The sequence below is a fragment of the Myotis myotis genome, unplaced genomic scaffold (genome assembly GCF_014108235.1).
Source record: "Myotis myotis isolate mMyoMyo1 unplaced genomic scaffold, mMyoMyo1.p scaffold_m19_p_2, whole genome shotgun sequence".
NCBI classification, from domain to species: domain Eukaryota; kingdom Metazoa; phylum Chordata; class Mammalia; order Chiroptera; family Vespertilionidae; genus Myotis; species Myotis myotis.
The window spans coordinates 28,255,033-28,268,651 of NW_023416324.1; the positions used below are offsets into that span (position 1 = coordinate 28,255,033).

General features: G+C 51.7%; 1 protein-coding gene across 5 annotated transcripts; it reads left to right on the forward strand.

Annotated features, from left to right (window-relative positions):
• The first annotated feature begins 746 nt into the window (after nt 1-746).
• On the forward strand, nt 747-4,568 carry CUNH1orf210 (chromosome unknown C1orf210 homolog). Of its 5 annotated transcripts, none has more exons than XM_036352491.1 (4): nt 808-940; nt 3,346-3,430; nt 3,544-3,656; nt 3,802-4,568. In XM_036352491.1, the coding sequence occupies exons 3-4, from the start codon at nt 3,638-3,640 to the stop codon at nt 4,122-4,124; spliced, it is 342 nt and encodes a 113-aa protein (XP_036208384.1). In that variant the 5' UTR covers nt 808-940; nt 3,346-3,430; nt 3,544-3,637; the 3' UTR covers nt 4,125-4,568. The 5 variants fall into 5 exon arrangements, with proteins under 5 accessions (XP_036208383.1, XP_036208384.1, XP_036208380.1 ...); XM_036352489.1 differs by lacking the exon at nt 808-940 and adding an exon at nt 1,649-1,715; XM_036352490.1 differs by lacking the exon at nt 3,346-3,430 and having other exon boundaries at nt 747-865.
• The last annotated feature ends 9,051 nt before the right edge of the window (nt 4,569-13,619 follow it).

The following is a 13,619-nucleotide window of genomic DNA, read 5'->3' on the forward strand; positions in this document are numbered from 1 at the left end:
AATATCCTATTTCTGCCCCTATCAAAATCACTACAGGATAAACAGAGAAATGCTGTGATAAAGGGTGCGCAGGGCATGCAGGAGAGGGAATGATGAGAGAGAATGCTGGGCATCTCCACCCGGAGGGAGCAAGCTTGCCGGGGCAGACTGAGGGCTCCGGGAAAGTGACTCCTGAACCGTCTCTTCAAGGACAAGGAGTAGGACAAAAGGGAGATTCAGAGCTAGCTTTGTGGGGTCACAGGATCCTTGAGATCCAGATGAAGGCTGGACACACATACACACCATAACCACCACCACCACCCCCAAGATACATATACCATCCCCAAAAGACCTTTGAACTCACACTCCCCATTGACCTTCACATCCGCTCTACACACACACACACACACACACACACACACACACACACACACACACTAGCAGGCAATTTTGAGTGTGTCCTTGGCCTCTCTGGCTTTGCCTGGGAAGAATGCCCAACACCCCCCCCCCCACGCCCCAACCCCCACCCTCCCTCCCTCCCGGTTCCGGCCCACCGCCTTCACAGGTCTGCAAAGCTCCCTCTTCAACTCCGGACTTTGTACCTGTCACCGTAAAGTCATTGCTCATCTGGGCCGCCAGCCTGAGCAGCAGCCTGCTGAAGCGCCCGCCCCTTCTAGGGCCCATAGGACCACCCCTTCCTCTCAGGATCCCAACTGCACCAGCCGACCCCCCTCTCCCCAGTAGTGGGGGTGGGGGTGAGGCCTGTGTCATAAGGTTCTCCGAAAAAGCTTGGTAAGACTAGTTAGTCCTCCCGGTTGTGGGCGTTGCCTGCTGCCCAGCCCTCCGCCCTCACCGGCAGCTTCAGCCCCACCAGGGGCGTCCCCAGGTGAGTCAAGCCCCGCCCACTGTCCGCCGGCCCCAGCCGGAAGCTTCCTCTACGGACTGTGCACAGTTCCTACAGGTGGGTAGCAGAGGGGAAGAATTGGGGGGCTGGGAGGAGGAACCCACAGACCCCTGAGGGCTGCTGGGAGCAGGAAAGGAGCTACAGATCAGGGTGGGTGTGTGTCTGAAGATCAGAGGAGGTGTGTGTGTGTTAGTGGAAGAAATGTGACTTGAGGGGGTGGGGAAATGTCCTTGGGAAGAAACTACAGGGACAGGGCAGAAGGAAAGGAACAGGAGTAAAAGAAAGGTCAAATTGAATTCAATTCATTTCAATTAAACAAAATCTGTGTTTTGAGGACCCAGTGCACAGTGTGGGGCCCACAGTAGGCACCCGCGGAATGTTACTCATTTACCCGTCCTTTCTAATCTCTCCTGTCCCACCCCTCACCCCCACTCCCATATTCACTCTCAGCTCTGTCCCTCACTCAGCTCACCAACTGGCACTGAGCAGCCAAGTGCCAAGCTCTCTGGCCGTCCCAGGGCCCAGGTTAATCATCCCAGTCTTTGCCCTCAGGGAGCTGCCCATCTAGTAACTGGCCAGTTCTGACTGGTAGTTTATGGTTTAGGCCAGTGACAGGGGTCATACAGAGGGGCCTGGGACAGCCTCACCAACTGGCGTGGCCTGATTTAGTGTTCGAGATGGTGGACTCAAAAAAACTGAGAAGGGAGGGGGTGGCTGAGGTGGGAGGTGTCTGTGTGGGGAGAGGGAACTGGGGGAAGAGGAAGAAGAGTTTGGCCTGAAGGCCTTGTGCTGGATTGTGTGGCTGCGGAATTTGCATGCAGCACTGGATGTGGTGAGCTCTTGGATTTTTAAACAGGGGGGTGAGGGGGCCAGATTTGGGCTTTAGGCCCTTTGCTCTGGGGATTGGACTAGAGATGGGGCGAGACCAGTTGGGAGGTTATTGTTAGAGTAAAGGTACAAGATGAAGGCAGCTTGGACTGGGGAAGTGGCAGTGGGGTGCAAAGGAAGGGAATAGTCATTCCAGAGATATTTAGAAGAACTGATGGACTTGGTGACAAGTTGGTGGTGAGGAGGGAAGGTCTCATTAAAGTATTGGTGTAAAAGACTATGGGGGAGTACTCCCCTAAACTAGGTGCTTATCTTCTAGGTACTTTCTTAGGTTGGATACTCCTCCCCAGGAGTATCTGATTTGGGTACTCCACTTGCAGATAATCTCTAGCCCTAGCTGGTCCTCCAACGGGTACTTCCCTAACCTAGGTGCTCTGCCTCTAGATCAGTGGTTCTCAACCTTCCTAATGCCGCGACCCTTTAATACAGTTCCTCATGTTGTGGTGACCCCCAACCATAAAATTATTTTCGTTGCTACTTCATAACTGTAATTTTGCTACTGTTATGAATCGTCATGTAAATATCTGATATGCAGGATGTATTTTCATTGTTACAAATTGAACATAATTAAAGCATAGTGATTAATCACAAAAACAATATGTAATTATCTATGTGTTTTCCCATGGTCTTAGGCAACCCCTGTAAAGGGTCGTTCGACCCCCAAAGGGGTTGCGACCCACAGGTTGAGAACCGCTGTTCTAGACACTCCCTAGATTCAGGTGTTGCCCCCCCCCTTCTGATTCAGGTGCTCCTCCAGGCATTTCTGAGTCTAGTCCAGTGGTTCTCAACCGTGGCTGCACATTAGAATCACCTGGGAATCTTTTTAAAATCCAGATTTCTGGGGCTCATCCTCCAGAAATTCTGTTTCTTTGTTATGGGGTGGGGCCACAACATTAGTAACAAAGAAACAGAATTTCCGGAGAATGAGGCCCAGAAATCAGGATTTTAAAAAGATTCCCAGGTGATTCTAATGTGCAGCCAAGGTTGAGAACCACTGGTCTCTAGATGATCTTCTCCAAATACTCCCTTAATTCAGGTGCTCCTTCTCTAGATTTTCTCCAGCCCTAGCAATTCTCATCCAGATGATTTCCTGATTCGGGTGGTCTATATTTGGCTACTTCCTGATTACCGCCTCCCTCTGAGGGCTCAGGTGAATAGACAGATGTGCCTCAAGGGCTGAGGGTAAAGGTGGGTTAAGAGGGGCTCCTGACTCAGGAGCAGAGGGGCCAAGTCTGCCCTGGCTATGCTGAGACCCCCTGCCCTGGGTGGGGATTGGTACTGTCTTCCACGTGTGGTTTCCACTTTGGCTTGTTAACTCCAAGCAATTGCTGTTGTCCAACCTCTGGGAGCCAGGACTGCCTCTGCCCCCACCTTCCATCCTCAGCTTACCATGCAATATAGCAAACTGGGCCCTGGGCTGGAACTTTGGCTGAATTAGTTGACCCTTCTGGGCCTCAGAGTCCTCATCTATAAAGAGAATAATGTTTACACCGACATTACAGATTGCTGTGAGCATGGTACCTGGATCATACAGTGTGCTCAGTGTAAGTTCCAGCATTGATTTTTGTTTCCAGCCACTTCCAGAGCTGGACCCTGCAATACTTCCTTCCAAAGAGCCAATTTCTCAGCTTGTTTCTCTCCTGTGAACAACTGTTTATGGTTAGTTGTCCAGTCCCCAGCGTTTGTGTAGCACCCTAACACGACTGTGAGTATGGCCTGCTATGTGTGCCCTGTGGCCACCCCTGACAGCCACACATGTGTGTATGTTTCAGGATCTGTGCCCCAGGCCTGCCTATCACCTGGGATCTGCTTGGAGCCAGGGCTCTTCTGGCCAAGCCAAGGCTCACGGTGTCTTCCAGCTACTCCATGAGTGACACAAACCAAAGTGAGTAGCAGTGAGGGAAGCTGAAGAGGGGGGGTGGTTTCCCCTTAGATGCTGGGGTTGGGGGAAAGGCCCTGCCCCCACTCCTCTCGGTTTCCCCAGGGAGCCCATCTGGAGCCCATTCATAATGCTGTTCCTTTCTCTGCAGCCATTGTGGGACCCTCGGAGCTCCCCACGGTATCAGCCATGACCCCAGGGCCAGGCTCTGGGGCCCGGGCATGGCCTGTGCTGGTGGGGGTTGTGCTGGGAGCTGTGGTCCTCTCTCTCCTCATTGCACTTGCTGCCAAATGCCACCTCTGCCGCAAATACCGCATCAGCTATCAGCATCGCCCACTGCCCGGGACAAGGAAGGGGATTTGTCCGGAGGCCGGTGAAGATGAGGATGATGATGGTTTCATTGAGGACAATTACATTCAGCCTGGGGCCAGCGAGCTGGGGACAGAAGGTAGCAGGCACCATTTCTCCCTCTGAGCCACGACCTTTGCACAACCTTTGCCTGACAGCTTAAGAATTGTAAATACTACAATGAACTCAGGGATGGAGGTGGCTAGGATTTAAGGGCTGACCAGGGATTGAGCAATTTTCCCATCCCTGACACTAGCCACCAAAGTGACAATGCCCCTCTCTTGCTCAATAACTCTCAATGGCTCCCTGCTATTCTCAGGATAAAGCCTACCAAGGACCTGACTATGGAAATGAGGCCTCTGTCAGCCTCTTGGTTTGCATTTTCCCTACTTAACTAGTTATTATTATATACCAGTTGGTAACATTTTAGCAGATGAAAACCAGTGTGCCAAGTTTCTTATTGAAATTTTTTCCTATCAATACAGTGGGTAATCTAAATAGTTATAATATATTCTGTTTTTCACAGGTACTAATAAATCTATTTTTATTTCAAATAAAAATTAAAAGTTGCTCATTTTTATTTTCCTGAACTGGAACTTGTGCATAAAAGTGTTCTTTGTCACGGAGCTGGAAGATGCTGCTCGGACACGCCCAGCCTCCAGTGAGCCCCTCCCTCTCAAAACCCTGTGAGCTTCTCTCCCATCACCCTTGCCACATTTTACCTTAATCTTCATTGCAGTTTGTACTTATTTTTTACTGTGCCTGTCCTTACAGCTAGACTGTGAGCTCCCTGAGGCCACAGGCTATGTCTCATTTGTGTCCTCAGAGTCTTGCACAAGGCAGATGCTAAATAAATACTTGTAAAATTTATTGAATTACTGTGGGCTCAGGAGTAAGTAGGTGAAGGATAAGGGAGTGCAGTTGATTGTGAAAAACTTGATTAAGAACTTGACAGGAAAAGATTAGGGTCACAGCTGCTGGTGGAATATTGGGGCAAGGGAGACAGTTAAGCTTCCTTGGTTCTTTGCTTCTTTTGCAAGCAATGGAAAGGAATCCTGGCTTTTGCATAGAATTAAAGGGACAGCTGACTCAGGAGGGCAGGAAGCAGGTGGTCCCAGCAGCCTGAGGTCAGGCGTGGTACCGCTAGTGCTTTGTCATTTATGGGCATTGATGAGACTCCAAGCCTGGGACTCCTACACTCTCAGTTCTGAGTCTCAAGAACTCAGGTGAGAGAATCTGATTGGCCCAGGTTGGATCCAGTGTCCACCAGAGCTGTGACCAGTGAGAGCAGGCTCCTGTAGCACATATGTGATTTGGGGAGCCCACCTGTTTGTTCCAGGTCATTCCCAGACAAGGGGAAGTCATGAGCCAGGCAGCCATCCCACACTGTCCACCTGGATGCCACGTTAGCCTGCAGAAAGAGCCAGCAGAGGAGGAAAGGGAGGGATGACTAATGTAGGAAGGTGCTTGAGAAAAAGGCAGGAGGTCGAGGAGGACTGGAGCTGGAGCATAGGGTTTGAGGGGTGCCCATGGCCGTGATGAAGCTGAAGCGTAGACCAGATCAGCTAGTGCAGTGATGGCGAACCTTTTGAGCTCGGCGTGTCAGCATTTTGAAAAACCCTAACTTAACTCTGGTGCCGTGCCACATATAGAAATGTTTTGATATTTGCAACCATAGTAAAACAAAGATTTATATTTTTGATATTTATTTTATATATTTAAATGCCATTTAACAAAGAAAAATCAACCAAAAAAATGAGTTCGCGTGTCACCTCTGACACGTATGTCATAGGTTCGCCATCACTGAGCTAGTGCCTTGGTGCCAAGGCAGAGAGCTTGCTCTTCAATTTGAGAGCAACCTAGGCTCATCTGTGAACTTTTTGGGCAAGGGAATGCTGTAATCATGACAGAAAAGGCATTATGGATGCTGCTAAGCGATGGGTTGGAGGACAGAGACCAGGAGAGAGGTGACTAAGATGAGACTAATGTGTAGGGAACAGATTCCACACATTGAAGGGGGCAGGGCTGACAGCACTGCTTGGCTACCAGATGTGGGGGCGGAAGGAGTCCAGGGAGCTGCCCTGGTTTCGGGCTTGATGGAGGAACAGGTTTCTTGGGAATGTGGATTCAGTGCCGGATGTAGATTTCCAGGGAAAGGTGCCCCAGGGCAGCTGGGGTTCACTAGGGAGGGGAGAAGTCCTGTCAGCAGACATGGGCTTGGGAATAGTCAACCTGATTGTCACTGACACCCTGGGAGTGGTTTAGGTTTTGGAAGTGGAGTTGAGAGGCACTGACAACTGAGTAGGGAAACACTGACATCCAAGGACTTGTCAGCAGGAGAGAGGAGGCCAGGGACAAGGGAAGCCCAGCACGCACAGCCCCAACTCCAGCAATTTTTCCTGAGTCCAGAGATGGTCGAACTGCCCCAGCCTGAGACCTGGAGAAGGACCCTGAGCAGCAGAACTAAGGGCCAAGAACATGTCCTAGCTCCAAGGGGAGAGCAGCTGCGAACACAGTGGGTCTGTCCCCTGACCTAATGCTCCCGCAGGCCCACCTGAAGGAGCCGTCCTGCCTGCAGTTCTGGGCCAGAAAGCAGCTCAGCTGGCCCTGTTTTCAAGTATTCTTTGGGACCTGAGTCAAGATGTCCGAGGGATCCAGGAGAAGGTATGGGCCGGATCCCAGGAGAGCAATTGCGTTTCCTGAGCCCTGCCCCCAGTGAGGGTCAGCAGGGAGGGCTTCCTCTCAGAACCTGCTGGAGGGCAAGCCTGGCTGAGCAGGACCGTGGGGTCATGAGTACCTTGGACCTTGTCCTGAGTGGCCTTGCTGGATTCCTCTGCCGAATCATTGCCATTGTGCTGCACATGCCTGGCCCCAGGCACAAATAGGGCACGTGACCTGGGCCCACAGGTGCAGGAGCCCAGGATGCTGAACGTGCTGGGAGGCCTGGGACTCAGCCAGACCTGGCTCTGGTCTGTCCTCCTCTAGCTGAGGCCCTGGCTGCAGCTGCCTCTGCCTTGGCCTTGCACCCTGTCCTGCACCCCCAGCAGCTGCCACTACCTACTCTGTCCTGGGAACCCCAGCCCAGACCTGACTGTGGAGGACAACCCAGCTCCCAGCTGCCTTGTTCTGCTGTCCCCAAAGCAGAGCCAGATCCCTTGTCCATATGTGGAGGCCAAAGACAGGGGTCACACAAGCCACAGGCGTGAAGTTTAAGGAGCCCCAGCAGAATAGCGGGTGAGTTGAGAGCTGAGACTCCCTGGATTCAAATCCCAGCTCTGCCCTTGAAGAGCTGTGTGATCTTGGGCAAGTTACTCCCTCAGTGTGCTACTCTCTTCTCAGTAAAATCGGGATCATAGAGTACTTGCCACACAAGGTTAGAAGGATTGAGTTACTTAAATAAAGTGGAACTGAGCCGGCCTGTACAAGTGTTAGCCATTTGCCTGTGGGCTCCCCCAGGGCAATCACTCCTCACAATGGGTCCTCCCACAACCAGGCTTAATCCTGAGGGAGGAGCTTGTCAAGCCCCCTTTCTCCTCACTCTCTGGGCTGGGGTTTGAGCTTCCCTGTTTCCCAGAACTCAGCTCAGATCTGGTCAGGACAGAAAGGACTTGAATTCGAGTCTCTGATGCTATAGAATAACAACGATAGCACCGATGTCCTAGTGCTTCTTACAACAGTCCTGCTGGGGAGGCAGCCCCATATTATACACTGCGAAGTTGAGGCTCAAACACCGTAACTGCAACTTGCTTCTTTGCTCAGCAATAATGCCATTATCTCAGTCCGAAGTAATGATCACAAACCTAGAGAAGGAACCTCTTGCATTCATCCTGCCAGGGCTGGCACCCCTCCCGCTCCCTGAGTGAGTGGGGCTGAGAAGTCTCTGGGTGCAAGCTCCTGGTTTGGGAGAGCAGGCTGTGAGGGTAGAAGCGGTCTGTTCCGTCCCTGGGGGCCCTTCCAGTCCCGGAGGCTGACTTCCATAGCTATGCCCAGGGGAGTCTCTCAGGTCCTGAGGACAGTCAGGAAGGCGGCCCCTGTCCTGTGCAGAGTGCTGAGCATGAGGGGCATGTGTCAGTCCCCTGCAGCCTGGAGGAAGCTCCTTTGGGGAGACCTGAGTGACCCCAGAAGGCCTGAGGTCTCATGTAGGATGTGCTTGGATATGATATAAGCTCCACCTGGACTGGAACAGATTTGGAAATTTCTGGAACATGTTCTTCCAGTATCCAGGCATCCAGGTGACATGGCTGAGGACCTAGAGTTTGACTCTTGAGCTCAGAAGGAACATGTGGCAAGATCTCTCTCTACACCTCACCCTCCACCCAGTGGGAGCCTCCAGCTCAGGGGTGGGCAAACTTTTTGACTCGAGGGCCACAATGGGTTCTTAAACTGGACCGGAGGGCCGGAAAAAAAGCATGGATGGAGTGTTTGTGTGAACTAATATAAATTCAAAGTAAACATCATTACATAAAAGGGTACAGTCTTTTTTTTTTTTTTTTTAGTTATTCATTTCAAACGGGCCGGATCTGGCCCGCGGGCCGTAGTTTGCCTAGCTTCACACCACTGTCCTCTGTCTCTGTCGGCCCCTTCTTGTCTTTTCACTCAATACCAGCTTAGATTTCAGGGTGTAATATGTCAGCCTCTCTTGCCAGTCTCCTCCACTTACATGCCATTGTCTCAGCATTGCACACTCCAGGTGAACTCCGGCCTCGGACCTGGTGCCTGGCCTCTGTGTACTGTGGAGTAAGACCCACCATTGTCCAGCCTGTGGTCTCTATTAATGCCGGGCATCCAGCCTCTCATGGGCTCTCACAGCTTCGGCAATCGCGCTGTTTTCTTGGTCCCATCCTCTCGCACTCTCCATAGCAGCTCCTTAAAATGGCCTGTGCCTCACGGACACAATAGTTATTGGTCAAGGCCTCCCTCAATTTCCTGCTACAACACCCACAACTGTAACCTGTGTCCATTCTTTTCTCTCATCAAAATGGCTTTGTAAGCCCAATACTCCATCTTGTGTCCTGGACCTCCCCACCCCGCCTCCTGTTCAGGGACTTTTAAGGGCAGCTTCTTCTCTACCTTATATCTTAAAACTCTTTCTATCCACCTTAACCCATCACATCTCCCACCCTCCAGTCAGTCACAAAGACCTGTCAGTCCAGCTTCTGAACATCCACAGAATCTGTTCTGTTTCATTCTGTCCCTCATCATCTTGCATCTGGACGATGGCATTAATCAACCAACCCTCCTTGCCTCCATTTTGGCCCCTTCGGATGAAGTTTCTGTGCTGCAAGCAGGATGATTGTCCTAAAACACGTTCTGACCGGCCATTCCTCTGCTGACAGCCCTTCACTGGTTTGCTCTTGGCCTTGAGAAACTGCCACATGCTAGGGAGCTGCTGAAGCCTGGGACTGGCCGAGGGCCCCTCCTTAGCACTCCTCGCCTCTTCCCAGCTACTGCTCCATGTTTCAGCCACACAAACCCTTAGTGGTTCCTCTTTTTTAAACATATTTTTATTGATTTCAGAGAAGAAGGGAGAGGGAGAGAGATAGAAATATCAATGATAAGAATCATTGATTGGCTGCCTCCTACATGCCCCCTACTGGGGATCGAGCCTGCAATCGGGCATGTGCCTTAATGGGGAATCAAACAGTGACCTTCTGGTTCATAACTCGATGCTCAACCACTGAGCCACACCGCCGGGCCCTTCGTAGTTCCTTGAAGGAACCAAGTTCCCTTGTCCCTAGGCCAGCCATGGGCAAACTACGGCCCGCGGGCCGGATCCGGCCCATTTGAAATGAATAAAACTAAAAAAAAAAAGACCGTAATGATGTTTACTTTGAATTTATATTAGTTCACACAAACACTCCATCCATGCTTTTGTTCCGGCCCTCCGGTCCAGTTTAAGAACCCATTGTGGCCCTCGAGTCAAAAAGTTTGCCCACCCCTGCTCTAGGCTCTTCTGCTATTTCTTCTTTCTGGGGCACTCTTCCTACCGCTTAGGGCCAGCGAAGACATCACTTCTGGGGCTGTTTGGCCATTTCTTCTTCTTCTTCTTTTTCTTGGAGAGCTCACCCTGGTTCCACACAGCAGCCAGTGCGTCCCAAATCCTACTCTCACTCCCCTGATTAAATTTGTCCTGTGTTTCTCAGAGTCCTGAGGACAAAGTCCAAATTCCTCAGCGGGGCTGCCAAGGTCATTGTCCGGACAGGAGCAAGGAGGGGGGATTTGGTGGGAGCGATGTGAAGGCTTCCTTCCATAGGACTCTCAGTCTCGAGAGGTGGAAGGTCAAGCCACCTGCAGAGAGTGATGTTAGGTGACGCTGGGATGTGAAGGGCGTGGAGGTAACTTGAGGGTCACTGTGAGAACAGCTGACGAGGGAAACTGTAACTGATGAGCTACATTGCGGACCCGGCTGAGACTGGTGATGAGGAATTCATGGTGACACCTGCTGCCTGGCTGTGCGGGTCTCTCTAATAACCACTCCCTGGGGGGCGGCAGGTGCAGTGAAGGCCAGTGTGTGGATTAGTCCATGGAGGTGGTTTCCTGGGAGAGCGGGACCAAAGGGGCAGGTGGCTAAGGAGTTGAGGACTCTGTCACGGAGTGGGTGAAATGACGGGTCGAAGAATCATCACCAGACAGGAGATAAAGGCGGGAGGGGGAGGAAAGAGAGGAAGGGGCAGCTTTATATTTATTTTTTGTTAATCCTCACCCGAGGATATTCTTCCATTGAATTTTAGAGAGAGTGGAAGAAAGGGAAAGAGGCAGAAGCATCGATATGAGAGAGACACATTGATTAGTTGCCTCCAGCACCCGCCCCAACCTGGGGCCGGGAATTGAGCCTGCATCGAACCTGGGACCCTTCCATCTGTGGGCTGACACTCTACCCACTGAACCAAACCTGCTAGGGCAGGAAGGGGAAGCTTTGGGCTCTAAAGCAGGGGTCCTCAAACTTTTTAAACAGGGGGCCAGTTCACTGTCCCTCAGACCGTTGGAGGGCCGGACTATAGTTTAAAAAAAAAACTATGAACAAATTCCTATGCACACTGCACATATCTTATTTTGAAGTAAAAAAACAAAATGGGAACAAATACAATATTTGTATTTGCATGTGGCCCGCAGGCCGTAGTTTGAGGACCCCTGCTCTAAAGTTTAGAGAGATAGCAGAGGGGCCAGTGGCCAGCTGGTTGTAATGTGGACCAAGATGGGGTTTTGTGACATGCTTTGAGCAAACCGGCTGGAGATGGGAGGTTGTGGGTGGGCTTAAGTGATTGAGGAAGCAGTAGCATTTCTGCCCTGCCTGTGCCTTGACCCAGCTCTTACCCTCCCAACTCATGTTCCAGATGGGTGTGCAGAGGTCTACTCCCACTGCTGTCTGAAGTAGGCCATCTGGGGGCACAAACCATATTCTTCATGCGGCCTCCTTCCCAGAAGAGCCTGGCACGGGCCTTGCCTGGAGTAGCTGCTCATCCACACATCTGTGCCATGTAACCCTCCCCCTCCCCATTTTCTGGGCCTCTGTTTTCTGTTTTCCTTTAGTTTCTTAAAAGAAATATTATGGAAGAGTCTAGCCCTGTCTCAGCCTAAAAGAAACATGATTCCTCCCCGTGTTACAGGATGGAGGGGTGTCCTGTGGTCCTCGAATGGCCCAGGAGCTGAGATAATGCTTGCTGCCTCCTGGGAACCCAGGAAGAGCAAGAATTTCTGGGGCGGGCAGTGTGGGGCCTCAGGAGAGTCCGGGCCAGTAGTGGACAGCAGCCTAACTTCCCTGCCCTTCCCAATTATAGGTGGGTCTCTCCCTGATCCTTGCACACACATTGCCATCCAACAAAGCACCTACTAGGTGTCAAGCCTGTGCTGGGAACTAGGGACACACCGGTGAGAAGACCAAACCCTGCCAGGAGGAGTTTACCACCCAATTAAGGAGACAGGTGCACAGAGAAAGAATTGCAGACTGGTCTACAATTGAGTGTCTGGGCTAGAAAAGGGGCAACTCTCTAGTTCCGGGGAGAGAGTCAGGGAAGACTCCCAGAGAAGTGAGTCTTGAAGAAGGACATGAAGGCAAGGAAAGAACATACAGAGGCTGGGAGAAGGGAGAGAACATGGTGAGGCCCAGCAGTAGTCTAGTATGTCTGGCTCACGGGGTGACTCGAGGGGGGAGAGACCAAATCAGCTAAAGTCTGCACCTTAGCCTGCAAGAGGTGTGGCCATAGGAGGATCTCAAGGTAATCTGCATTTCTGTTTTAGCAGTCACTGGGGCCCCTTGTGTACATATTGGGGTTGGGGAGGGGAAGTTGCATTTAAGAGGAGAAAAGAACAAAAGTAGGGAGAACAGTAGAGAGGCTGCTTCACAAATAGGCCGAGACGAAGAGGATTGTGGGAGATGAGTGTGGAGGTCTGATTATCACAAGAACATCTACAAAGGAAGTCCGCAGGAGCTGATGTGTGTGCTGGACACGGGGTGAGGGAGAGCGAGGGTGCTGTCTGGGCCTGGCTGAGGGTTCCAACCTGGATGCTGGGTGAATGGTGAGATGGAGGAGCTAGTTTAAGAGCGAGAAGAGGGGTTCCAAGTTGAATATATATATGGAGGGTCCGAGGTGCCTTTGAAATATCTGCTGCTCCCGGACACGCCCTATTCCAGTGATGGCGAACCTTTTGAGCTCGGCGTGTCAGCATTTTGAAAAACCCTAACTTAACTCTGGTGCCGTGTCACATATAGAAATTTTTTGATATTTGCAACCATAGTAAAACAAAGACTTCTATTTTTGATATTTATTTTATATATTTAAATGCCATTTAACAAAGAAAAATCAACCAAAAAAATGAGTTCGCGTGTCACCTCTGACACGCGTGTCATAGGTTCGCCATCACTGCCCTATTCCTTCTGCTCCCGCAGCTCTCTCCCTGGCTTGGCAACACCCTTGCCCTCATCCAGCAGCTCGGTGTTGTCTCCAGGAGACTGCCTTGATCTCGGCAGCTGGAAGCAATGTTCTCTTGTGGGAGCCCTTATAGGTCTACATTGAACACGTCTGGTCCCGACCTCTCTGCTGGCTGAGGTGCTGCCTGTAACCTGCACCTTGTGAAGCAGGAAGTGATGAAATGCTCTTCTGGTGAAACTTTGCCCTGGGCACCCAGGGAGTGGAGATTGATGACCGCACCAGAGACGGGAGATCCCTTCCAGGGTGGACCTCAAGCAGGAAGTGACTCTTAGCACCCAAGGGGGTTTCACACAGCCCTCCTGTGCCCCGGAACCCGAAGTCAGGCCAGCCCGTGCAGCGAGGACACGGACCAGGACCGGGATGCTCCGGTTGCAGAGGTGGGCAGGGAGCAGCAGTCTCCTGAGTCACCAGCTGACAAAACCCCAATACCCGAGGCTTCATCGTGAACCAGCACGTGAGCTAATGGCAAGGACCCCCTGCCCTCTCTGGGGCCAGAAACCCACCATCTTCCCGAAGCTGAGCACCCCTCCGCCCCCTCTCCCCTCGGCTTCACAGCAGCTGAGAGGAGGAACCACAGGCCTTACTGAGGACACCTGCAGGCGCTTTGGACACGGAACTCGGATGGGGTGGGTGTGAGAGAGGGGAAGGAAGGTCTCTAGGTGAGCTGGAATGTAAAGACAGTGACAGTAAC